This window comes from Bos grunniens, chromosome 4, assembly GCF_055505025.1.
Source record: "Bos grunniens cultivar Pamir isolate PY7600 chromosome 4, Bosgru_T2T1.0, whole genome shotgun sequence".
Taxonomy (NCBI): Eukaryota; Metazoa; Chordata; class Mammalia; order Artiodactyla; family Bovidae; genus Bos; species Bos grunniens.
This window is the reverse complement of record NC_141168.1, coordinates 43,330,896-43,356,327: the sequence shown is the minus strand read 5'-3', so window position 1 is coordinate 43,356,327 and position 25,432 is coordinate 43,330,896. Positions and strand designations below refer to the sequence as shown.

The 25,432-nt window shown below is 50.1% G+C and overlaps 1 protein-coding gene across 1 annotated transcript; it reads left to right on the top strand.

Moving 5' to 3' along the window:
- The first annotated feature begins 259 nt into the window (after positions 1-259).
- Positions 260-25,110, top strand: NPC1L1 (NPC1 like intracellular cholesterol transporter 1). Its single transcript, XM_086396131.1, has 19 exons — positions 260-549; positions 1,522-3,053; positions 5,569-5,669; positions 6,079-6,251; positions 6,493-6,621; positions 7,033-7,215; positions 8,321-8,435; positions 8,566-8,693; positions 9,155-9,292; positions 9,573-9,662; positions 15,729-15,919; positions 16,086-16,210; positions 16,802-16,928; positions 17,097-17,152; positions 18,086-18,236; positions 18,410-18,641; positions 18,785-18,898; positions 18,975-19,137; positions 21,331-25,110. The coding sequence occupies exons 1-19, from the start codon at positions 496-498 to the stop codon at positions 21,528-21,530; spliced, it is 4,002 nt and encodes a 1,333-aa protein (XP_086252257.1). The 5' UTR covers positions 260-495; the 3' UTR covers positions 21,531-25,110.
- Positions 25,111-25,432: the final 322 nt, after the last annotated feature.

Genomic DNA, 25,432 nt, shown 5'->3' with positions numbered 1-25,432 from the left:
GGCACTGAGGAGAGTAGGGGTCTGAGGCTTGGGATCTGGGGTGGCGGGTAGGGTTGGTAGAGTTTCGGAGGGCCAGTGTCCAGACCCACCTGAGTCTCCCTCTTCTCCTGGGCCTGGTAGCTCCTGCAGCCGAGGCTGTGTGGGAAACTCTCGGCAGGTAGCTGGCTGGCCCAGCCCTCCGGCCTTGGTCACTTTGGGAAGTGGGTAAAGGGGAGACCCTGAGAGGCTCATCTGAGAGGGTGGGACCAAAGGTGGGAGGGACAAGTGATCCATCAATCATTAACTAGCTAAGAGCCCTGGGAGGCACAGGACTCAGCCCCATTGGTCCCCAACCCAGTCAGGTGATGCTGTCCCTGGTAGGGAAGCTGCCCTGTAGTCCGTCCCCAGTTTCAGTATATGTACGGCTGAAGTGGGCTCTGGCATTGTCAGGAGCCGGCCCTTGGCTGTCCCCAAGGCCTGGCCTCACTTACCCTCTGACCCCTGCCCAGTGCCAGGATGGTGGAGACTGGCCTGAAGGGCTGGACGCTCTGGGCCCTGCTCCTGCACTTGGTGAGTCCCAATCCCTGTGTCCTCTCTGGGCAAGGGCTGCTTGGCAAATGTGAGAGAGGGCCAGGGGTCTGCAGATGGGGGCAATTTCTACATAGATGAGGGATGCCAGGCACCCTAGAGAAGAGGTGCAGGTTGGGAGTCTTGGGCTGCTCAAGTCTCCAGATGATGGGGTCAGATGGACACAAGCATGGGGAATGGGACAGGTGGCTTGGGTGTGACCAAGTTCTTCCCATCCCTGGTCTGCTGTGGGTGTCCTGGCCTAAGGTGGCTCGTGGGAGGTTAAAGGAAGATCCAGTCCTGGGGTGCTGATGAGGTGGATTCAAGGGGAGAATCACCCACAGAGGATTTGGCATCCAGGGAGGAGGTCCGAGGTTCTTACCTCTCAAGTTTCCTGCTCATTTCCACGTCTGAGGAGGTGGGTGAAGGTTTTCAGCTCCCGGCAGGTGAAGGCAGGGGAAGCTCTGCTCAGATTCTCCAAGAGGGGTCCCGGCCTCTGGGTGTGGTCTGCAGTTTGGTCATGGTGGTGGCTGACTGCTATGGCAATGATGCCCGAGGCACACAGGGCCTGCATCCACATGGCTCCTGGGAGTCAGTCCCTTGACTTGTCCAGGGGCCACTTTTTCTCAGGAGGACCACACAGGGGTCCAGGGGTCTTCTGGGTGACCCTGTTCTCTCCCAGATATGTCAGGTCACCTCTTTCTTCAGTGACCCTGTCACTCAGGGTCAACCAGGCCTTCACCCATCCGCTCACAATCCTTAGACACCGCCGAGAGTCCCATGTGCTACTTGGGCATCCCATCTCCTCCAGTGCCCCCTGGACCCCCTGGCATCCTGGAGCTGCCCGACGTCCACCCCTCACCTGCCCTGTTTGGCATCATTCCCCACGCCCTCCCTGGCTGCCCACTGCCCCATCAGCTACCCAGAGGTGCTGGCCAGCGCTGGGGCCCGTGGTGACACTGCCCTGTTCCACAGGCCCAGAGTGAGGTCTACACACCCATACACCAGCCTGGCTACTGTGCCTTCTACGATGAGTGCGGGAAGAACCCGGAGCTGTCCGGAAGCCTGGCTTCGCTGTCCAATGTGTCCTGCCTGGATAACTCACCTGCTCGCCACATCACAGGTGACCACCTGGCCCTCCTACAAAGCATCTGTCCCCGTCTCTACACTGGCGCCAGCACCACCTACGCCTGCTGCTCCTCCAAGCAGCTGGTGGCCCTGGACATGAGCCTGCGGATCACCAAGGCCCTCCTCACTCGCTGTCCCGCCTGCTCTGACAACTTCGTGAGCCTGCACTGCCACAACACCTGCAGCCCCAACCAAAGCCTCTTCATCAATGTGACCCGAGTGGTCACACAGGGGGACAGCCAGTCCCAGGCCGTGGTGGCCTACGAGGCCTTCTACCAGCGCAGCTTTGCCGAGCAGACCTACAACTCCTGCAGCCGTGTGCGCATCCCCGCAGCTGCCACACTGGCCGTGGGCTCCATGTGTGGCGTCTATGGCTCTGCCCTCTGCAACGCCCAGCGCTGGCTCAATTTCCAGGGGGACACGAGCAATGGCCTGGCACCCCTGGACATCACCTTCCACCTGTGGGAGCCTAGCCAGGCCGAGGGGAGCGCGATACAGCCTCTAAATGATGAGGTCGTGCCCTGCAACCAGTCCCAGGGGGACGGTGCAGCGGCCTGTTCCTGCCAGGACTGTGCCGCCTCCTGCCCCGTGATTGCCCAGCCCCGGGCCCTGGACCCCACCTTCCGCCTGGGCCGGATGGAAGGGAGCCTGGTCCTCATTATCATCCTCTGTTCTCTCTTTGTCTTGCTCACGGCCTTCCTCCTGCGGTCCCGCCTGGCCGAGTGGTGCAGGGGCAAGCGCAAGACGCCCAAGCCCAAGGCAAGCATCAACCTGGCCCACAGGCTTAGCCTCTCCACCCACACCCTCCTCAGCCGCTGCTTCCAGTGGTGGGGCACTTGGGTGGCCTCATGGCCACTGACCATCCTGGCGGTATCTGTGATTGTGGTGGTGGCCATGGCAGGGGGCCTGGCTTTTATAGAACTGACCACGGACCCCGTGGAGTTGTGGTCAGCCCCCAACAGCCTAGCCCGACGTGAGAAGGCGTTCCACGACAAGTATTTCGGCCCCTTCTTCCGAACCAGCCAGGTGTTCATGACAGCACCTCACCGGCCCAGCTATACGTATGACTCCCTGCTGCTGGGGCCCAAGAACTTCAGCGGGATCCTGTCCTCGGATCTGCTGCTGGAGGTGCTGGAATTGCAGGAGAGGCTGCGGCATCTGCAGGTGTGGTCACCAGAGGAGCAGCGGAACGTCTCCCTGCGGGACACCTGCTACGCCCCCCTCAACCCACATAACGCCAGTCTGTCCGACTGCTGCGTCAACAGCCTCCTGCAGTACTTCCAGAACAACCGCACTCAGCTGCTGCTCACAGCCAACCAGACGCTGTCAGGGCAGACCGCCCAGGTGGACTGGAGGGACCACTTCCTCTACTGCGTCAAGTGAGTCCTCCCGGGACCAGGTTCTGGGGTCAGCGTGGGCCTCGTGGGGCCCAGGCCGGGTACACATCTTGTATGGTTGAGGTGCTCTGCCTCTCGGTCACGTGGGCTGTGATGTGCCGTGTCTCTCCAAGTTCCTTCTTGGGTTCCGCATCCTCAGTGGAGTGCACGCTCGCCATACCTGATTCACACTTGACTGTCCTGGCCTCCACGTGGTCTTTCTGTAGCGCTCCTGATGTAGCTGGACTCGTCCTTGCATGTTCTTGGTTTAAGGGTCACAGAGCAATCTGAAGGCCCTGCTCACTGGTGTGCTTTGTAGTTTCCCTTCTTTGCTTCTGTGCTGGGCCTGGGTGCAGGCCAGCAGGGCCATGGGCAGCCCAGGAGGTGCCCCGGGCCTGGGCAGGGGCCTGGGCCAGGTGCCCTGTGCAGGTTGTTTGGGGCTTGGTCCCCAGCTGCGTCCACTTGGCTGTGGTGCAAGCAGGAAGCCAGTGAAGCTTATGGGTCTTAGGACCAAGAGTGGAGGTTTGAGAGCTACCAAGCCTTGAAGGGAGCAGGCTGGCTAGCAGCACTGAGGCCCCTGGGGTTGGAGTGGACAGAGGTCTTCAAATGCTTGGTCTCAGGGTCCCTTCACTCTTGACAAAAGACCAAGCACCCCAGAGAGCTGGGGTGTGGGTAGAGGTTATATTCACTGACATTTACCACATGAGAAAGTAAAACTGAGAAATGACAAAATAGTTAATTAATTCTGTAACAATAGCTATAATAGGCCCATTATATGCTGACACAAATAACATTTTTTATTTATTTATTTTTTTAAAGGAAATTATTAATTTTTTTTTTCTGTGCTGGGTCCTTGTTGTGGCACACAGGCTCTTTGTTGTGGTGCTCAAGCTTCTCACTGCGGTGGTTTGTCTTGCTGTGGAGCACAGGCTCAAAGGCACGCAGGCTTCAGTACTTGTGGTTTTGGGCTCGTTGGTTGTGGTGCACGCATGGGCCCAGCCGTTCTACAGCATGTTGGATCCTCATGGACCGGGGATGGAACCCGCGTCCCTCACACCAGTAGGCATACTCTCAACCACTGGACCACCAGGGAAGTCCCATAACATATTTTTATGAAAAAAAATCGTATTTTCCGTACTGAAAATATCAGGAGTGATCACAGTAACATTGTTTTAGATCTTTGCAAATCTCTTTGGGGTCTGGCTTAGCAGAAGATGCTGGATTCTGGCATCTGGTTCTGCATTTGGCCTGTTGGTTGAAGTGCAGCGAGAATGCTTGGCCGCACACCCACCCATGTAGCCAGAGGAGGGAAGTGTGTTGTCAAAGCCTTTCCAGAGAATTGTGGGTTTTCTTTACTACTTCATCTAACTCAGCAAGTGATGCTTTCTTAAATGTTAGCTGCAATATGAAACTAAAGCCATGTCAGTGAACAGTCTGTAGGCCACAGACTTGAGATCAAAGAAGGCTGAAAACAGAATGGCATCTTAGTGTTATTATGGACATAGTTTTGACTTTGTAGACCTTGAAAGGGTCTCTAGGGCTCCTGAGACCCTGGGTCACCCTGAATACCTCTGGATAAGAGTCAGGGCTCCCACCCCTCAGGCAAACCAAGTGTGGGCTGCTTCCCGGAGTCTGTGCCTCAGCCCCAGGGCTGGCCCTTGGGACTGGCAGGTCAGGGGAAGAAGCTCTGACTCCGGGTTTCCAGTCCTTTGTTGCTGTTCAGTCGCTCAGTCGTGTCTGACTCTTTGAGACCTGATGGACTGCAGCACGCCAGGCTTTCCTGTCCTTCAGTATCTCCCGGAGTTGCTCAAACTCATGTCCATTGACTTGATGACGCCGCCCAACCATCTCATCCATTCCAGTCCTTGAATTGCCTTTATTTTGATTTTGGATGCTCACAACTCTTGGGTGGCCTGATTATCCCCATTTCAGAGACAGGGAAACTGAGGCTCAGAGGGGTGTGGTCAACTGCTCAAGGTCACACAGCAACCGGCACTCCCCGCCAGCTGGTGACTCACAGGTGCACTCAAAATGAGTGCTTTGTCCAGGCACCTATGACCCATTTACAGAAAGGCCTCAGTGAGGGGTATGGAGACCTGACCACAGTTACAGAGCTGGAACATTGAATGAGGAAAGAAGGAGTTCCCACCTCAGGGCCTGGAGGGTTCTGGGCTGGTGGGAGGAGACCCCTGAGGGCAGTGTGAGGCCTGTGTGTCTCTGTTGGTGCTTAGGACTCAGGGAGGGGCTGGTACCAGAATCCAGCCGCCACTCCAGGGGAGTGTGTGTGATGCTCATCCACCTGCCAATCTGGAAGGAGATGATGGTGGAGCCAGGACCATGAGGCTGGTGTGAAGGGAAAATGAACTCGAGGTCCTGCTCAGGGAGCCCCAGTTCACTCTGGATTGGACCAAGAAATGTTCTGATTGGGGGTCAGGTGATGGTGCTTGGGTCTGGGGTGAGGTACAGGGGCCATGGTGGTCGGAGTGGGGTCAGGAAAGGTCCTTTTCTCTCCCACCAGTGCCCCCCTCACCTACAAAGATGGCACGGCCCTGGCCCTGAGCTGCATGGCTGACTATGGGGCACCCATCTTCCCCTTCCTCGCCGTGGGGGGCTACAAAGGTAAGCTCCGACCTCCCCAGGAGGCCAGTGAGTGGACATATGGGGCAGGAGTCATGGACAGAAGGATGGGAGAGGCCGTGGGGGCTTCCCACTGCCTGGGAGCGGCTGGGTCGGTGAGGGGCTCATGGGGACGACAGACCTGCCCATCCTGCATCCTTTCTCTGTCACTTATTGCATCTTCCGCCAACCCTGCTCAGGTTCTCTGGTTCTGTGCCTGAAACCACAGGTTTTGCCTTTGACTGATAGAGGGAAGTAGGATGTAGAATTACACAATGACTTGGACGAGGAGGGTGGGGGAGGAGAGGCAGGGGTGTGGCTGCAGTTGGGGGAGGGGAAGCAGGGGTGAGGCTGGAGTAGGGGGAGGAAAGCAGAGGTGTGGTTGGAGGTAGCTGAGCATTTTTCTTTCCAGGAAAGGACTATTCTGAGGCAGAGGCCCTGATCATGACCTTCTCCCTCAACAATTACCCTCCTGGGGACCCCAAGCTGGCCCAGGCTAAGCTCTGGGAGGCAGCCTTCTTGGAGGAGATGCGAGCCTTTCAGCGTCGGACGGCTGGTGTGTTCCAGGTCACATTCATGGCGGAGGTAGGGGCTGCAGGGTCCCTGGCTCTGGGGCAGACAGTTCAGGTGGTTTTGGTGGGGTCCTGTATCCCCATCCTGCCCTCACCCCTCCCAAGTGACCCTGAGCTAACGGGTGCCTGCCCAGGAGGATGGGGTGATACTACAGCTGTTTGTGAGCCACGTCAGAGTTCACAGGGGCTCACATACACGGTGCCCTCTGGCCGAGCTCTTGGGTCAGGGGGTCTGGTCGGGTGTGTGTCCACAGCGTTCCCTGGAGGATGAGATCAACAGCACCACGGCCGAGGACCTGCCCATCTTTGCTGTTAGCTACCTTGTCATCTTCCTGTACATCTCCCTGGCCCTGGGCAGCTACTCCAGCTGGCGTCGGGTACCGGTGAGAAGTGAGAGGGGAGCTGTGAGGGTGAGCTGGCCCACCATCAGGGTGCCTAGAACTTTCCCAACCTACTGTCTAGAGCACTTCAAAACAGCAAAGTGGACATACCCAGGGTGGCTCTTCCAAGGGGTGATGCTTCTTGAAGTGTTCTGTTTCGAAAGGCCATGCGAGTTTTCACTCTGCTCATGACAACCCTCCCTCGACTTGTGCAAATGCGAAGTTGGTATTTACATAGTCTTACGATGCATGCTCGAGGAAGAAGTGGTCAGGCTCACAGGACCTGCTCTTGAGAGGACGGCGCTGCAGAGTGGCCAAAGTGCAGAAGCTCAGAGCATGCAGCTCTCCTCTAACGAGGGTTGGGGCACATCGGGCAGCCCTGCAGCCAGGAGGCTGAGCCTGGTCCCATTGCAGGTGGACTCCAAGGCCACGCTGGGCCTGGGCGGGGTGGCCGTGGTGCTGGGAGCAGTCGTGGCCTCTATGGGCTTCTTCTCCTACCTGGGTGTCCCTTCCTCACTGGTGATCCTTCAAGTGGTGCCCTTCCTGGTGCTTGCCGTGGGGGCTGACAACATCTTCATCTTCGTTCTTGAGTACCAGGTAAGAGGGCAGAAGTTCTGCACACCCTCAGCTGCCCCTACACACCCAGGCATGGCCCCATGGGTTTGCTGGGTTTATTCCAGCCTCTTCCTAAGCACTGATGTCCATGTGTACAATTCCTGTAGAATACAGTGCTCTGTGTTTATCTTTCACATAAATGCATTTGTACCTCACATGTCTCCTGAACTTGCTCTCAGTTAGCCCCACATTGTGTCTGGCAAGAGTGTCACACAGCACATCTGTTACTGAGCCCAAGCTCATACTGCTCACTGCATGGCAGTCCAATAAATTGAGAGATGAGGTGCTGGGGAAAGGAATAGTGACTTTATTTGAAAGGTCAGCAGACTGAGAAGATGGTGGACTAGTGTCCCAAAGAACCACCTTACCTGAGTTAGAATTTAGACTTCTTTTATACTAAAAGGGGAAGTGGTGTGGCTGAGTGTTGCAAACCTTTTGGTGCCAGAATCTTTTATTCTTGCAGCTGTCAAAGTAGGTCCTAAACCCCTCCAACAAGGCAAATGTTAGATTCTGTTCTGCACCCTTTTAATCTCTATATGAATGGAAAAGTGTTATACCCTTTAAAGGTCAGAGCCTTGGCAATGGGCTGTCATGTATATTCCAGGCTCTGGGCAACATCCTTTTACAAAAGATCCAGAGACAGCAAGACTAAGCACAGGCAACAGAGCACAAAGGTTAGAGGTCCAATATGGAGTCATGTTTGTTCATCTCTGTTCTACACAGAGCCACCTCTGTCTTTGTAGTGCTAGGTAGCATTCCACGGAAAGACAAGTAGAATCTTTAGCCTCTCTTGTTAGTGAACATTTAGAGTTCTAGTGATGAGTCAGAGGAAGGATGCTATGGACATCCCAAAATACACCATGCGTTTCTCTGGGCCAGACCCTGAGAAGTGGAAGATGTGGCAGGGCAGAGTGTCACTGCCCCGCTGTCCCCACTGGGGAAGGTGGGGGCAGTTCCTCAGGCCTGGCTGCATCTCCAGGCAATGCCCATGCCTTGGGGAGTGAGGGCATGTGGCAGCTCCCAGCTGGCCTGTGAGGGACAGAGCCCTTGGTCAGATCTTGACCCTGTCCCTGCCATCCCCATGCAGAGGCTGCCTCGGAGGCCTGGGGAAGAACGGGAGGCCCACATCGGCCGAGCCCTGGGCAGAGTGGCCCCCAGCATGCTTCTCTGCAGCCTCTCTGAGGCCATCTGCTTCTTCTTAGGTGAGCCTGAGCAACCCCTCCCCACCAGGCACTGGGAGTTCTTAGGCTGGCAGCCCCCTTTCCCTCTATTCCCATCTGAGCAGGTGCCAGGCCCTGAGATTCACTCTTGACCCCCCTCCCCGTCCCCCAGGAGCCCTGACCCCCATGCCAGCTGTACGGACCTTTGCCCTGACCTCCGGCTTTGCAGTGCTTCTTGACTTCCTGCTACAGATGTCAGCCTTTGTGGCCCTGCTCTCCCTCGACAGCAGGAGGCAAGAGGTAGGGGTGGAGGCAAGGCCCAGGGACTCACCCTTGGTCCCCATCTTGGCCGGGGATGGAGTGGCTCCACTTTGCACAGAAGGCTCAGAGCATGGGGACTGAGTGTGGGAACAGCGTGCTGGAATGTTTAGGCCACAAAGTCCCTGATGTCCCATGGAAAATTAACTTTGTTTTGGTCATTTGGGGGAATATGATCAAACCTGCTAAAAGTACCTGAGGTCGTGAAATAAAGTATAAGTGAGAGATTGACAGGGAGGGAGCTCTTGTTTCGGTGATGGTGCAAAGTTCAAAGGTATTTTATCAAGGCCGAAAATGAAGATAAAGAAAAGAGCACACTGGCGTGTCCCCATCATGCGGTGCTGGCACAGTCCACATGTGGAAGGTGACTCTCCCACTCCACGGGAGGGAAGTGGTCCCCAGGGTCTGTTTTGGGGTCATCTTGAGTGCCTTCCTCCTTCTAGGCCTCCCGGATGGACATCTGCTGTTGCAAGACAGCCCAGAAGCTGCCCCCGCCGAGCCAGGATGAGGGGCTCCTGCTCCGATTCTTCCGCAAGTTCTACGTCCCATTCCTGTTGCACTGGCTCACCCGCGTGGTCGTGGTGAGTGGGCGAGAGGGGCAGCAGGGGGACCTTATGCCACCCAGGGTTGGGGGGGCCTGGCAGTGTCTGGGGCGGGAGGGTCTGCTTAGCCTTGATCCTTGCCCGTGGTCATCGGAGGGGTCTGGAGCTTGCCCAGGTCCAGGGGCTGAAGCCGGGGCAGGGATGGGGGTGCTAAGATTCAAGTTGGCCCAACTCCAGAATGTTTCCTACAAGATCCCGTCCAGACCCAGACTGGGGAGTTGCTGGGTGGGAGGCTTTCAAGTGACGCTTCCCTTTCCAGGTGCTGCTCTTCCTGGCCCTGTTTGCAGCAAGCCTCTATTTCATGTGCTACATTAATGTGGGGCTGGACCAGCAGCTGGCTCTGCCCAAGGTGGGTGCCCTCCCTCCCCTCTCCTCAGTCCCCAAGGCTGTGAGGGCAATCAGCAGCACAGAGTGGATGGGTTGGCCTGAACCAGGGGTGTGGTAGGGGTAGGGGACCATTCATCATGCGGAGTTAGGAAGAGAAGCCATATTCTGCATGGAAAGTGCCTGAGTTCGGTTCCAGCCCCAGGCCACCAGAGGGAGACAACCAGGCAGCCGAGTGACTGGCCGTGGGAGCCGATTGTCTGGGCAGAATGACCAACACCTCAGTGAATGTCTGCCTAGTGCCAGATGCACGGTGCCTAGTGCCTAGTGCCTAGTGCCTGCCTCTCTGTCCTCAGGCCTGGGTTTTGCAGCAGCAAATGTCCCTGGACTGTCCTCGGAAAGACAGGGAGGGTTGGGGGCTCTGGGGAAGAAAAGACCTGGATGGTCTTGAGGGTTTTGGATGGAGGAGAGGCTTGAGGGGTGTCTGAACATGAGTGGGATTTGCAGAGGAAGGAGGCAAGGGTCACAGCACTGACCCATGGGAGGTTGGGGTGCACCAAGGCTCATTTACTGTGTGCAGGGGTGACTGTAGGTGTGGGGAGGAGAGGCAGTAAGGCCGAGAGCTGGAGGCGCTGCAGGTGACGGGGTGGGGAAATGTGCTGACGAGGACCAGCAAGCATATGAGGTTGACAGGAATCATACATCAAAGAGGCCAGGGACCTGAGGTTTGTCTGGACATGCAACCAGAGCTGGGCTGGTGGCTGGGGGAAGCAAGTCTGCATACCTGTGCTCTAGGGGAGAGAGAGCATCATGAGGGCTTGGACATCCAGGGCCACTGTAGGGGTGGCGATGGGGGTCTGGATGTGGGCAGGAATCTTGGATTCAGTGGCCTGGTAACCACCTTCTGGTGGTGCTGGTCTTGGAAGCAAGATGAGGCGGGAGCAGAGCAGACAGGCAGGACGGCACCTTCGAGCCACCATAGGGAGCAAGAAGAGGCTGCAAAGCCAGCAAGGGTCCAGAATGACTCTGCCACTCACGGTGGCCCTGGGGACTGCTCACACGGCTGAAGAGAAGAGGGTCCCCAGTGACCCCAGAATGGTTATCAGTGGCCTGGTAGGCCAAACCAGTGAGAAGGAAGGTGGTACTGGGCTGTAAGACCAGCTGAGGAATTTTTTTTTTTCTGGTTGTGTTGGCTCTTAGTTGGCGTGCTCAGAACCTTTAGTCACGGTGTGTGAAATCTTTAGTTGTGGCGTGGGGTATCTAGTTCCCTGACCAGAGATCAAACCAGGCCTCGTGCGCTGGGAGCGGGGAGTCTTAGCCACTGGACCACCAGGGAAGTCCCCCAGCTGAGGTTTTGTTTATGCTCTTTGTTTATTTTCCTTTGGGGGAGAATTTGTTTCTTATGACTATATAAAATATATTTCTTTCAATTTTTTTCTGGTAAAATATAACATAAAATTTGCCATTTTAACCATTTTTTAAGTGGCATTAAGGACATTGTACAATCCTCACCATCATCCATCTCCATAGCTCTTTCATCCTGCAAAACTGAAACTCTATCCCTATTAAACGCTAACTCCCCATTCCTCCTCCCCCAGTCCCTGGAGCACCCCCTGCCCCATTCTCCTTTGTGTCTCTGCATTTGTCTATTCCAGGTCCCTTACATATGTGGAATCATCCATTTGTCCTTTTGTGATGGGCTTATTTCATTTAGCATGATGTCCTCAGGGTTTGGTCATGTTGTAGCATGTATCAGAATTTCCTCCCTTTTTGAGGCTGAATGATATTCCTGTATGTATGAATGCATATATATCACATTTTGCTTAACCATTTTTCTGTTGATGGATATGGGTTGCTTTCATGTTTTGGCTATTGTGAAATAATGCTGCTATGCACATGGGTTTACAAATATCTCTTTGAAACCCTGCTTTTAATTATTTTGGGTATATACCCAGAAGTGGAATTGTTAAATCATATGGCAATTCTATTTTTAATTTTTTGAGGAACCTTCACACTGATTTCTATATAGCTGTACCATTTTACATTCCTACCAACAGTGCACAGGGTTCCAATTTCTCCATGCCTTCACCAACACTTATTTTCTGAGTTTTGTTTGTTTTTTTTTGACAACAGCCATCATAATAGATATGAAGTGGTATCTCATTGTGGCTTATTTGTGTTTCCCTAATGATTAGTGATGTTAAGCATTTACTTATTGGCCATTTGTATATTTCCTTTGGAGAAATGTCTATTTTTGAATTGGGCTGGATTTTGTTGTTGTTAAGTTTAAAGAGTTCTTTAGATAGCTTGGATAATCAATCCCTTATCAGATATGTGGGATTAATATCTGATTAATTAATATCAGATATCAGATATGTGAATTGTGAATATTTTCTTCATTTCTGTTGGTTGCTTTTTTACTCTATTGGTAGTATCTTTTGATGTACTTAAGTTTTTAATCTTCATGAAGTCCAATTTGTCTATTTTTGTTGGTGTTGTTAACTGTGCCTTTGGTGTCATATTCAAGATAAATCATTGCTGGGATGTATAATTTCTATGACTTTGTGAATTTTTCAATTTTCCTTCTGTTAATGATTTCTAACCATGCAGTCATGGTCAGGGTGTATACATAATATGACATCTATCTTTTTAAATGTTGAGATTTAATATGTGGCCAAATACCTAGTTTATCTTGCAGAATGTCCCATGTGTATTTGAGAGGAATCTGCATTTTGTTGTTGAGCAGAGTTTCTGTATAAGCTTGCTAGATTTAGTTGATTTAGCGTTGTTCAAGTCTTCCATTTCCCGACTTGTGTTCTGTCTGGATGTCCTACCCATTACTGACGTAGAGTACTGAACTCATTGTAGAATTTCCTATTTCTCCCTTCAGTTCTGTCAAGTTTCGCTTCATAGATTTTGATGGTCACTCATTAGGTGTGGAACTGTTTGTATACACTTACCCTTGCTGTACTGAATCTTTTAATAATATATAATGTTCTTCTTTGTCTTGTAAACTTTCTTGATTTAAAGCCTATTTTACCTGGCAGTGGGATAGCCTACTATTGCATGGAGTATCTTTGCAATCTTTGCAAACTGTCTACTATTTGCATGGCATATCTTTTTCTATACTTTCACTTTCAACCTGTGGGTGTCTCTGGATCTCAACTGACTCTTATAGACATCATATTGTTGGATCCTATTTCTCTAACCCATTCTGTCCACTTCTGACTTCTTATGAGAGAGAGTAGTCTATTTACATGTAAAGCAATTACTGATGAGGAGAGACTTGCTATTGTGCTGTTTGTTTTCTATGCACTTTATAGCTTGTTTCTAATTTCCTGCATTGCCATCTTCTTTTGTGTTTAGTTGATAGCGAAATGTTTAAATTCTTTTTGCATTTCCTTTTGGGTATGTTATATGACTATTTCCTTTGTGGTTACCAGGGAAATTACGTTAAATATCCTACAGTGCGTTGAATTTATCCTAGATTAACATGGATTGCTTACAAAAAATCTGTTCCTTTACTGCACCTTTCCATTTCCTTTCAGTTATTGCTATCATAAAATCACATCTTTATACATTGTGTATTCAAAAACACAGAATAATACTTTTTTAATGTATCAATCTCTTAAGATATGTAGAAATAAAAAAATGGAATTGCAAACCAAAGTTATAATAAAACTAGCTTTTATAATTTCCCATGTATTTACTTTTACCGGTGATCTTTATTTAATTACATGACTTTGAGTTATGCTTTAGCATCATTTCACTTTAACTTGAAGGACTCACTTTATAGCTTCTTGCAGGACAGGTCTTCTGGCAACAGACTTCTATAGTTATTTTAATTTTTAATGCTTTAATTTTTCCCCTCATTTTTGAAGGACAGTTTTGCCAAAAATGGGGCTCCTGGTTGAGAGTTTTTTCCCACTTAAATACTTTAAATATACAAATCCACTGCCTTCTGGCCTTCAAGTTTTCTGGTAGGAACTATGCTTATAATCTTTATATATAATAAGCCTCTTCTTTTTTTTGCTTTCAGAATTCTCTTTTTGTCTTTATCGTTCAACACTTGAATTGTAATGTGCCTTGGTTCTGGGTCTCTTTGAGTTTTCCTACTAAGAGTTTGCTAAAGTTCTATGGATTTTTATACTCATATCTTTTATCAAATTTATGAAATCTTGGCCATTGTTTCTTCAAATAATCTCTTTTCCTCTTTCTCTCTCTTTTCTGTCTGGGATTCTTATGATGTGTGTGTTGTTCTGCTTGATGATGCTGCACGATCCCTTAGTTTCTGTTCATTTTCCTTATTCTTTTTTCTTTCTGTTTTTCATTTGATAATTTCAATTGTCCTGTCTTCATGTGTGGCCATTCTTCTTCTGACTGCTCAAATATGTCTTTGAATCCCTCTAGTTATTTCTTTATTTATTGTACATTTCAGCTCCAGAACTTCTTTTTGGTTCTGTTTTATATTTTCTCTTTATTGATCATTCCATTGTGTGTGTGTTGTGTGTGTTTTGGCTGTGCTGGGTCTTCATTGTGGTGCACAGGCTTAGTTTCCCCAAGGTTGTGGAATCTTAGTTCCCTGACCAGGGACTGCACCTGTGTCCCCTGCATTGGAAGGCAGATTCTTAACCACTAGATCACCAGGGAAGTCCCTCCATTTTGTTCATACATTGTTTTCTTGACTGTGTCCAGAAAACAATGTTATTTTGGCTCTTTGAGCATCTCTAAGATAGTCGTTTTAAGGTCTCTATCTAATATATCCATTGTCTGGTCTTTCTCAAGGATAGTGTTGATTAATTTTTGTCCCTAGGTATGGGCCATATCTTTCTGAGTCATTGCATGCTTTATGATTTTGTTGTTGTTTTTGAAAAATGGACATTTGAGTCCAAAATAACTCCAGAAATTAGATTCTCTCCCATCCCCAGAATTTGCTTATTTATTCATTTATTTTAAAAAGTTAATTGTTGCGAATGTCTCTGTCCTGGAGATCAGCTTGAGATGTAAAGTCTTTACAGATCTTTTCTGAATCTCCGCTTTTCCCTGGGCATGTGCAGTGACTATCTACTTTTCCTTGTATTTGTGGTTGCTTTTGAGTGTCATGTTTCTTAAACGTCTGGCTCTCAAAAGGAGAAAAAGGGAAATATGAAGGGGGAAGACAAATTTAGCACTTGCCCTTTAATATCTTGGGCAAGTAAAGATAATCTTTAAATATCTTGGCAGTCACTTCAGTTTGAGGTGAAGGTTCTAATGGCACCTGATTTTGTTTCTGCTCTACTGAGATTAGAAGCAGCAATGAGTGATGAGAACACAGATCCTTGATATTTAAGAGGCAGGTCTGCAAGCTGTGTGCAGACTGTTCCTGGAATGCATTCATGGCTGCCTGCCACAGGTCGGGGAGGATAAATGATGACTAGCTAGTACCATACTAAGAGCTGAAGTAGATCAAATTAACCACAATCTACCATCCAGAACTTTCTCTGGAAACTTGAAGCCCTCACTAGACCCCAGAGTACCAAAATAGTTACATCAGGCAGATTCTGCCAGTGCAGTTATTGTCTAGATGGGGAGGCGAATCCTGGTACTTCCTACTCCACCATCATTCCTGATGTCACTTTGAAGTTTTATGTTGCAGGAGAAGGGAATGAGCCATGAAGATGCCTGGCATACAGCCTTGAGGGTGTGCAGGAGGGTGTTTATATGTGTGCATCCATGTGGGCTGTGGTCATAGGCTAACTTGCTAGACTGTGGCTGTGCCAAACAGGGGATGATAGGAAGGGGTAAAAACTATATGTATGTGTTCGTATGTGTGTGTCAGAGAGCGTGTTCACACAGGGGAGTATGTGATGCCCTGTGCTTGTACCTCCGTTGAGTGTGTTCTGTGTAGGTATTTGTGATTATACCTAGATAGGTGTACCTTGGAGTGTGTGTGTGCCTCTGTGGGTATACTTATGACCATGTACGTCTGTAGTGGAACTGTACACATGACTCTGTGAGCCTGTACCTCTGTGTGTATCACTGTGTGTGTATCTCTTGAGCATATGCTGGAGGTGCGTCTGGCCATGGGCTCACTGACTGTCTTCCATTGCAGGACTCATACCTGATCGACTATTTCCTCTTTATGAACCACTACTTTGAGGTGGGGGCCCCGGTCTATTTTGTTACCACTGGGGGCTACAACTTCTCCAGTGAGGAAGGAATGAATGCCATCTGCTCCAGTGCAGGCTGCAACAACTTCTCCTTAACCCAGAAGATCCAGTACGCCACCGACTTCCCTGATATGTGAGTGTCCCAGCCCACCTCTGTGTGTCTCTCTCCCTCCTGCCCTGCTGCCCACCTGCTGCTATGCGCCTGAGGGGAGCCAGCGTGGAGGTTGGACTGTAGGAAGGACCCACAACAGCTTGCCTATCTGGTCCTGTCCCCTGACTTCCTCTTCCCTGACATTCAGGTCTTACCTGGCCATCCCTGCCTCCTCCTGGGTGGACGACTTCATTGACTGGCTGACTTCATCTTCCTGCTGCCGCCTTTATATCTCTGGTCCCAATAAAGATGAGTTCTGCCCCTCGACTGTCAGTGAGTATGGGGCCTCTGGGAGTTCAGGGCCCACCATAGCTTGGGGAAATTGAGACTAGAGAAAGGACAGAACCAGTGGAGGATCTCTTACCCCTTCCTGCCCTCCTACAGGGTCAGTTTGGGGCAGGGGCCCTGTCTAGGTGCTAAGGTTGGGGTGCTACACCTATATATGTAGATGTCCAGCTGGATTACCAGGCAATCGCACCCTCCTGGCCCTGCTGAGTTGTGCCCATACCCACTGAGCAGACTGGTGCTCAAGTGCCATGTGAGTGGAGTGAGAGTTGAGGTTGGTGCATGATCCTGCCTCAGCAGCTGCGCTTGTAGGTGGAGTGGGGAGGCCCCGTGGAGGCTGTTTCTCTGCCCTGAACTTTGCTTCCCACCCTGCTTGAAGGTACCAGCAGTTTCCATATATGAGAGGGGCACTCCTCCCATCTGTAGAGGCAAACACATATCTCTCCACAGTAACCATGCTTGTTACAGCAGTGGGAGTGCATGGGGATCCTAATGGGAAAGGAGCACAAGGTGGGGCAGGGCATCGTCTGCCTGGCCTTGGGGGGTGCTGCTGCCTAGAGCCCCCCACTCTCTTTGTAGACTCCCTGGCCTGCTTGAAGACCTGTGTGAGCCCCACAGCGGGCTCTGCCCGGCCATCAGTGGAGCAGTTCCACAAATATCTTCCCTGGTTTCTGAGTGACGAGCCCAACATCAAATGTCCCAAAGGGTAGGCAGTGGGCGGTGGTGGGGGGGCACTGAGGAGGACAGCTGTGTGGGTGCCCACGGCAGGGTCACAGGGGGCAGGAGGCAGTGCGGGGCCTCTCGGGGTAGCCATAGGCCAAGCTCACAGAGGGGACAGATCCTTGGCTAATCTGTTCTGGTCCTCCTCCTGCAGTGGCCTGGCAGCATACAGCACCTCAGTGAATATGAGCTCAGATGGCCAGATTTTAGGTAAGTCTGGCCTTGACTGGAGGGGAAGACCAGGGTCAGCTGCCCCGGGGGCCCCAAGAATCCCAGGAGACAGATTCTCCATCTTGAACCTTCCCTCCTTCTTCCTTTCTGGGGGACTTCTAACTGTCCTGGTCCTGTCTTCAGAAGTCATGTCACCCAGTTTCATGTCCTCAGACTCCACCCTGTGTCTGCCTGCTTCCTTCTCCCCATCCCCTAAATTCATAATCAGTGTGACATTCATGGAATTCTCAGTGGCTGATGCTGCACTTGGGGGCCACCTACTTCCTCTTCTCTCAGGTGCAAGTCACACCCAGATGTGGGCAGTGGGCAGCCAGTTCAATGAATGACTATTCTACTTACCCAGGGGGTCCCCCAACCCACAGCTCTGTTAAGTAAACTGTTGTATTTTTTGTCTCCCTTTCTGGTCCTTTCTTATAGGAAAATGTGCATTGGAAAAATAATGAAATTAATGTTAAGAATCCAGTGCATGTTTTGAAACCATACAGAGCAGTGTTTGGGTTCATCCAGGAGATCTCTCTCTTTCTTTAAAAAATATATTTATTTGGCTGCATTGGGTCTTAGTTGTGGCATGCAAGTTCTTAGTTGTGGCATGTGGGATCTAGTTCCCCAATTAGGAATCAAACCCAGGCCCCCTGCACTGGGAGCCTGGAGTCTTAGCCACTGGACCACCAGTGAAGTCCCTCAGGAGAACTCTTTAAGTTCCATCCATCAGAGGCAGGGCCAGGACTTGAGTCTGGCACAGCAGTAGGACCAGCTACAGAGCTTGCAGGGCTGGGGGAAAACCGAAATGCAGGGCCCTTTGCTCAACATGTATTAAGAGTTCCCAAATGGTGGCAGCAGATCCCTGAACTCAGCTGAGCACTGCCTCTTGGGGGTTCTGAGGGTATCTGACGCAGGCTCTGGCTTTCACAGCCTCGCGGTTCATGGCCTACAACAAGCCGCTGAAGAACTCGCAGGATTTCACGGAGGCTCTGCGGGCAACTCGGGCACTGGCAGCCAACATCACCGCTGACCTGCGGAAGGTGCCAGGCACTGACCCAGATTTTGAGGTCTTCCCTTACTCGTGAGTGCATGTGCTCCAGAGGGGGGTGCGGGTGAGGGTGCTGGGTTGGCAAGGGTGGCCGCGAGGTGGGGGTGGGCTCCAGCAGAGGGGCTTCAGCTGCACCTGGACCCAGTGTTCATCCCGAAGTGGGCACAGGAAGCTGCGGAGCAGTGACTGTGCTCTGTGCCCCACAGGGTCACCAACGTGTTCTATGAGCAGTACCTGACCATAGTCCCCGAGGGGCTCTTTATGCTCACCATCTGCCTGGTGCCCACCTTTGTCGTCTGCTGCTTCCTGCTGGGCATGGACGTCCGCTCCGGCCTCCTCAACCTCTTCTCTATCATCATGATCCTGGTGGACACTGTGGGCTTCATGATGCTCTGGGACATCAGCTACAATGCTGTGTCCCTCATCAACCTGGTCACGGTAACCCGCCGGCTGGAGTGTCAGGGCTCTAGTGTGGGAAACGAGGCTCCCAATTCTTTCTAGAGTCTAGGTGCTGCCTGCTGGCCTGGGTGGAGGCCCCTGCCCCTGCCCTTGGGTGGCTGAAGCCCCCTTTCTTCCCTCAGGCGGTGGGCATCTCTGTGGAGTTTGTGTCCCATATCACCCGCTCCTTTGCCATCAGCACCAAGCCCACCCGGCTGGAGAGGGCTAAGGAGGCCACCATCTCCATGGGCAGTGCGGTGAGTGATAGGCTGCCTTGCATGGTCCTTGGCCAGCCACCCCGTGCCCAGTCTGACACCTGCTTGTGACCCCCAGGTGTTTGCAGGAGTAGCCATGACCAACCTGCCTGGCATCCTTGTCCTGGGCCTGGCCAAGGCGCAGCTCATCCAGATCTTTTTCTTCCGTCTCAACCTCCTCATCACTGTGCTGGGCCTGCTGCATGGCCTGGTCTTCCTGCCCGTCATCCTCAGCTACCTGGGTGAGTGCCAGGCCCCTCCCACAAGATTCCAAGCCACAGGCAAAATGCCAGGAACACTCACAGCCCCCCCTCACCTGGAACGGGTACTGCCCCAAATTGTGGGCACACCATTTCTCCTGGTTTGGAAGCTACAGTTTTTCATTTAGCATATGAAAGCATCTTTTTGGGGTCAGATGTGCATTTCAAACACATTCAGTGGCCATATGGTTCTCTGCTGCATGCCATTGAACTTTTGATCATGACTTGAGCAAAAAATAGATTTTCACATTGAGAGGAGATATGTACAGGTATGGACATGGACATGCAGAGTAGAACAGGCCTTTCACAAAATAACACTGCCTAAGAAGCTTCAGGTATTTTCTGTTCTATTCTATCATTGATTTTTTAAAAAATTCCGGTGTTATCTGAGAAATTGATTTCATGAGTCATTCATGGGTGACAACTTGCAGTTGAAAAACATATCCTTTTGTATGGATTGGCCACAGTCCATTTAGCCAGCCCCCAGTTGCTGGACATTAGACTGTTTCTGGCATCACCAACTTGATGGACATGACTTTGAGCAAACTCCAGGAGTTGGTGATGGACAGGGAAGCCTGGTGTGTTGCAGTCCATGGGGTCACAAAGAGCTGGACACTACTGAGTGACTGAAATAGAGCTAGAACTAGACTATTTCTGACTTTGCATGTTATTGTCAGTGCTGCAGTGACTATCCTTTGTGGCTGAATCTTTGACCTCATTCTCCAATATATCCTAGAGAAAGTTCAGTCCATGAATACTGATTGTTCATTCCAACTGTTAACACCCTCTAAGAAGTTTTACCATTTAAACTCCTATTAGCAACATGTACATTTTTGTTTCCTCACTGTAGAGCATTCAGTTCAGTTCAGCTCAGTCAAGTCTGATTCTTTGCGACCCCATGGACTGCAGCATGCCGGGCTTCCCTGTCCATCACCAACTCCTGGAGCTTACTGTAGAACACAGTTATTCTTTTTTAAAGAATTACTTATTGGCTGCTCTGGGTCTTTGCTGCTGTGGGCTTTCTCTAGGTGCAGCGAGCAGGGGTTACTCTACTTGTGGTGCGTGGTCTTCTCTTGCTGCGGGGCACAGGCTCTAGAGTACATGGGCTTCAGTGGTTGTGGTGCGTGAGCTTAGTTACCCCGAGACACGTGGGATCTTAGTTCCTGGACCAGGGGTCAAACCTGTGTCCCCAGCATTAGCAGGCTGACTCCCAACCAGTGGACCACTAGAAAAGTCCCTGCTGAGCACAGTTATTTACACACCCCATCCCCCCACAGAGGTTTAAACAGGACCCCTGGATGGAGCGTTCCCTCACAGGGTGGGCAAGCTGAGAGTTCAGTTTTGCACTGTTCCCTGACACCAGGACTAATAATAATGGTAATTTTAGATGGACCATTTATATTAATAGAAGAGTGTGTTTGTGTGCTAGTAAATATATATTAATTCTCTTATCATCCCTGGAGGTAGGTGATGTTTTCATCCCCATTTCACAGATGAGGAACCTGAGACCCCTCCATCCCAGTAATAGAGCTGGTCACATGCAGTGTATTTGGAGGCCACACAGCACCGGCACCCCTCCGCAAGGCACCCCAGTCTTGTAGAAACTTCCTGACCCCCTTTGGAAGAGGAGAATGTGGTTGTTGGGGACCTCCCCAGAGGCTACCTGGCTGGGGAGCCACAGGTCCCATAGGTCACGGCCACCCCTTGGAGATTCTGAGTGGCCCACCCCCTGGAGAGTGGCTGGGATCCTGACAGAGAGGCGAGTGGCAGGCACAGGGATCCGGGTCCCCTCTCTGACCTGAGTCTGATGACAGTGAGGAATGGCTTCTCTCAGCAAGGAATGCTTGCACAGCGTGTCCAAGGAAGAGAGGAGGGGGAGGGAGTCACTGGCTATGGGTGGCTTAGGGCTTCCCCTGCCAGACCCCCGGATGGCAGGGACCTGCACTGGAAGGCAGAGGGGACCAGGGGCTGGGCGTGGGTGGCAACTGACAGTTACCAGCTTTTGGGGGGTGTGGTGAAGTGAGGGCTGGGGTGAAGGGCAGTGATGGGAGGTGGGGGGCTTAGGACTTAGCTCTCCCTCTCTAGAACTTCCATTTGAGGCTCCAACACATGCCTGCATCCCGCACCCAGCATGCTGCCTCCCTGACCGTGTTGCTCGTGTCTGTCCCTCTGCAGGGCCTGATGTCAACCCAGCTCTGGTGCAGCAGCAGAAGCAGCAGGAGGAGGCAGCTGCGGCCAAGGAGACCTCTTGCTCAAAGCACTCCGCCCAGATGAGCACTGATTATGGTGTCTACGTCAACTACAGCTTTGAACATCCTGCCAAGAGTGTAGGAGGCCTCGAGAGCTCTCCATCAGAGAACAGGCAGAAGTTCTGATGGGGCCAGAGCCCCTGTCCAAGCTCATCAGCCATGACCTGAGGGGCCATGAAGGCTCCTCCTGGGGGTCCTTTGACTTATCCTTCCCCCAGGGCCTGAGAGAGGCTGTCTCCACAGGACCGTCCACCATCGGTCATCCTCTAGCCACCAGATCTCACCCATAAGGACACTGATTGTGATAGAGGTGCCACGTGATGGCTTGGGTGTGACCTGGTCCAAATCCATCTCTTGAATTTGACATGTGTCCTCCTCATGCAAGTTTTAAAACTTTAGTTCCATATATGTGAACAACATATTTGTTCACATTTAAAATTTTCCTTAATTGATACCATACGTGACCTATCCTTTTGCAATGAGGTTTTTTTTTTTTTTTTATGCAGCATACATTTTTTCGATTTATTCGTGACGATACATGGAGATCTAGTCCAATCATTTTAACTGTGACACAGCTTTCCATTCTGTGAATGAACAGGATGTTTTTTTATGCATTCCCCTGCTAGTGGGCAATCACATTGTCCTGAATTATTTTTTCTGCTATAAGTCCACAGTCACTTATGTGGAATTTCAGAACCCCCAGAACTCTGAAAACCTAGTGTGTTTGTTTTTTTCTTTTGTAAGTTTGGGACAAACTCATTTCATAGCAAAGACTGATCAGACATGATGTATCTATTTATACTCTTTATAAATAGGTTTCCCTGGTGGCTCAGATGGTAAAGAATTTGCCTGCAATGCAGGAGATTCAGGTTCTATCCTTGGGATGGGAAGATCCCCTGGAGAGGGAAATGGCAACCCACTCCAGTATTCCTGCCTGGAGAATTCCATGGACAGAGGAGCCTGGCGGGCTATAGTCCAAGGGGTTGCAAAGAGTCAGACACAATTGAGTGACTAACACTTCTCTTTTTTTTTTTTCCCCCCATAAATAGCATACTTACACTCTTCAGCCAACTTGATGTGAATAGTCATATATTTCAGCACATTAACAAGTTTGATTTCATGTTGCTTCCCCAGATCCTGATGAGGTCTAATATCTAATGTACTGTAAGCATCAAATTACCTTTCTAAAAAAACGTTCTAAATTCTGAAATTCAGCTTGCGTATGGGATTTCAGGTATGGAACCATGGACCTGTGTGATGAGCAGGTGTTTACACGTCTCCTGTCTGTGTGTGGGGAGCTACCATCGCTGTAGCACTGAATGGATACAGACTAGTGTCTTCCAGGGCGTCTGCCCTATTCACACCTCCACCAGCAGGGGATAAGGGTGCCTCTTTCCCTGCACCAATACCAACACAACGCTCCACTTGTTTCTGGGAGGGAGGGGAGTGGGGTTATAGATTGTTATCCCTTTCTAAAAAATACTTTTTTAAAAGAAAACTTTTTTTATTTTAGAATAGTTTTACAGAAAAATTACAAAGATAATACAGAGTTCCTGTATGCCCCCCGCCCGCCCCCCAAAATTTACTTGAGTAACACATTAGTGTGATAACACTTGTCAGTGTACCATGAATGAACCAGTACTGATAATTACTACTAACCCCAATCCATATTTTGTTTAGATTTCCACAATTTTACCCAGGGTCCTTTTCCTGAGCCAGGATCCTGTCCAGGACACTCCACAACACTGTTGTTATGTCTACTTAGGCTCCTTTTGTTTGTGACAGTGTTTCAGGCTCTCCTTTTCTTTGTTTTTGGTGACCCGGACAATTGAAGATTGGTCAGGTATTTTAAAGAATGTCCTTCAAATGGGGTTTGTCTAGTGTTTCTCCCGATTAGACAAAGGTGATGGGTTTTTCGGAGGGAGATCACGAGGCAGAGAGCCGGTCTCAGCCTATTGTGTCAAGGGTGCCTGCAGTCACCGTAACTTGTCGCTGTCACACTGGCCCTGACCACCTGGCTGAGGTTGTGTTGGCCAGGTGTCTCCTCTGTACACTTATCTTGCACCTGTTTGCGTGGTGCACTCTTTGCAGCGAAGTTGCTATGCACAGCCCACACTTAAGGGTGAGTGGTTATGCTCTACTTCCTGGAGGGTGGAGTGTTTACATAAATTATTTGGAACTCTTCTGAACAGGAAAATTGTTCTCCATTTATTATTTATTCAGTATGCTATCTTTATCAGTATGGAACCAAGGATGCTCATTTTTTACTTTGGGTTTTAATATAGTGACTATTTGCTCCACATTTGGCCATTGGGAACTCTTCCAGTTGGCTCCTAGGTCCCTTTGATGTATTCCTTTCACTGTGGGGTTCCCCCACTTTTTGAGCACTTTTGTACTTCCTGGCATTATAAGATAGTATAGGCTCAACTTGTATATTTCTATCCCAGTCCTAGAGTCAGCCATTTCTCCCAGGAGTTCCAGTCCTTCATCTGGAGATAAGATTAGAAATCAGGATCTGGGTGTTCAGTGTGTTTTGCTGCTGGGGCTTTGTTGCTTCTGATCCTCTCAGCTGAGAGAGCAAGGGCATACATATGTGAATACTGACCTGTATATGTACACATTTCTAGAAGTATTTCTATGAAAAGCCATCTGTATCTACATTAAGCTAAACAGGATTTTATGCTGATACCTCCAGTTATAACCCATAATCACATGAATCATTCTAGACTCCTTTCTTGCTTCTCTGTAGCCTCTCATGCCACTAATGAGAAGCCGGGCTCCACAACCCTCACCATTTACTTAGTTGTTGATTACCTTTATACATATGTAGGAGTCTGAGAAATGATAACCTACACTCCTGTGGAAAACAACTTTAGAATTTAGTGTTTACATGCAATTCCTTTTGCCTTTAGTCTTACAGACATCATTCCTTTCCAAAGTTACTTGGGTTAGCATCTTTCAGATGGGGTCAGTATCCCTTTCAGAGAAGCTGCTTCATACATTGAAAAAATATTTATTTATTTATTTTTGGCTGAGCTAGGTCTTTGTTTCTGCCTTCAGGCCTTCTCTAGTTGCGGAGATCAGGGGCTACTCTCTAGTTGTGGTGCGTGGGCTTCTCATTGCAGTGGCTTCTGTTGTTGCAGAGCACAGGCTCTAGGTGCATGGGTTCAGTAGTAGTGGGGCACGGGTTTAGTTGTTCTGCAGCATGTGGAATATTCCCAGACCAGGGATTGAACTCGTTTCTCTTGCATTGGCAGGATTCTTAACCCCTGGACCACCAGGGAAGCCCTTATACATTTTTAATATAGTTAAGATTCTTGCATCACATTCTTTATTCCATTCTGATTTTACAAAATCATGTGTGTAAAAGTTTGTTGTGGGTATTCAGCAGAACACGATCCCTGGTTGACCCTCTGGCTAGACCCAGGCAATGGGAGACTCCTCACGCCTTCCTCTGTCCTTGTAATGTATGCTCTGCTGCTCTGCGTACCATTCTCACAGCGAGAGTTGTTTTCAACAACATCTTCCTCTCAACACCTTGAGAGAGGAAGGTGTTTTTGAGACCATCTGGACAGTGTATGTGATTGAACCCAGTTAAGGTGTCTGTATAAACATTTGCGATTCTGGCAAAGTGGACGTGAAAATACACTGGTCTTGTGGCTGCCCAGGACAAGTAACTTTCCTTGCTTATTAAACCTCCTACCTATCAGTCTGAAGTGGTCTGCCTCTTTCTTCCATCTCTCCTTGCTCTGTGTTGTGTATACAGAAACTAGATTGTGAACAAAGATCCACTCAAAGTATTAGGACAGACCAATGGATATTAATGTGACAAAGTAGGAGACATTTACTGATACAACTTCAGATTTCACAGTGCAACTAATCTTTAAGAAACTACAATTTGTTGAATGTTGATGTAGTTTCCAAGAATACTCCTCACATTTATTTGAAAAGGCAATTAAACTGCTATTTGTATAAGACTGGGTTTCTCATACTTCAATCAAAACACCATACTGCAATGCAGTGAATGC

What these genes read in the sequence shown, in the direction of transcription:
- NPC1L1 (XM_086396131.1), top strand. Translation starts at nt 496, where the DNA reads ATGGTGGAGACTGGCCTGAAGGGCTGGACGCTCTGGGCCCTGCTCCTG. An exon ending in TCTTCGTTCTTGAGTACCAG is followed by an intron (nt 7,216 to 8,320) that starts GTAAGAGGGCAG and finishes ATCCCCATGCAG; the next exon opens with AGGCTGCCTCGGAGGCCTGG. An exon ending in GGCCATCTGCTTCTTCTTAG is followed by an intron (nt 8,436 to 8,565) that starts GTGAGCCTGAGC and finishes CCCGTCCCCCAG; the next exon opens with GAGCCCTGACCCCCATGCCA.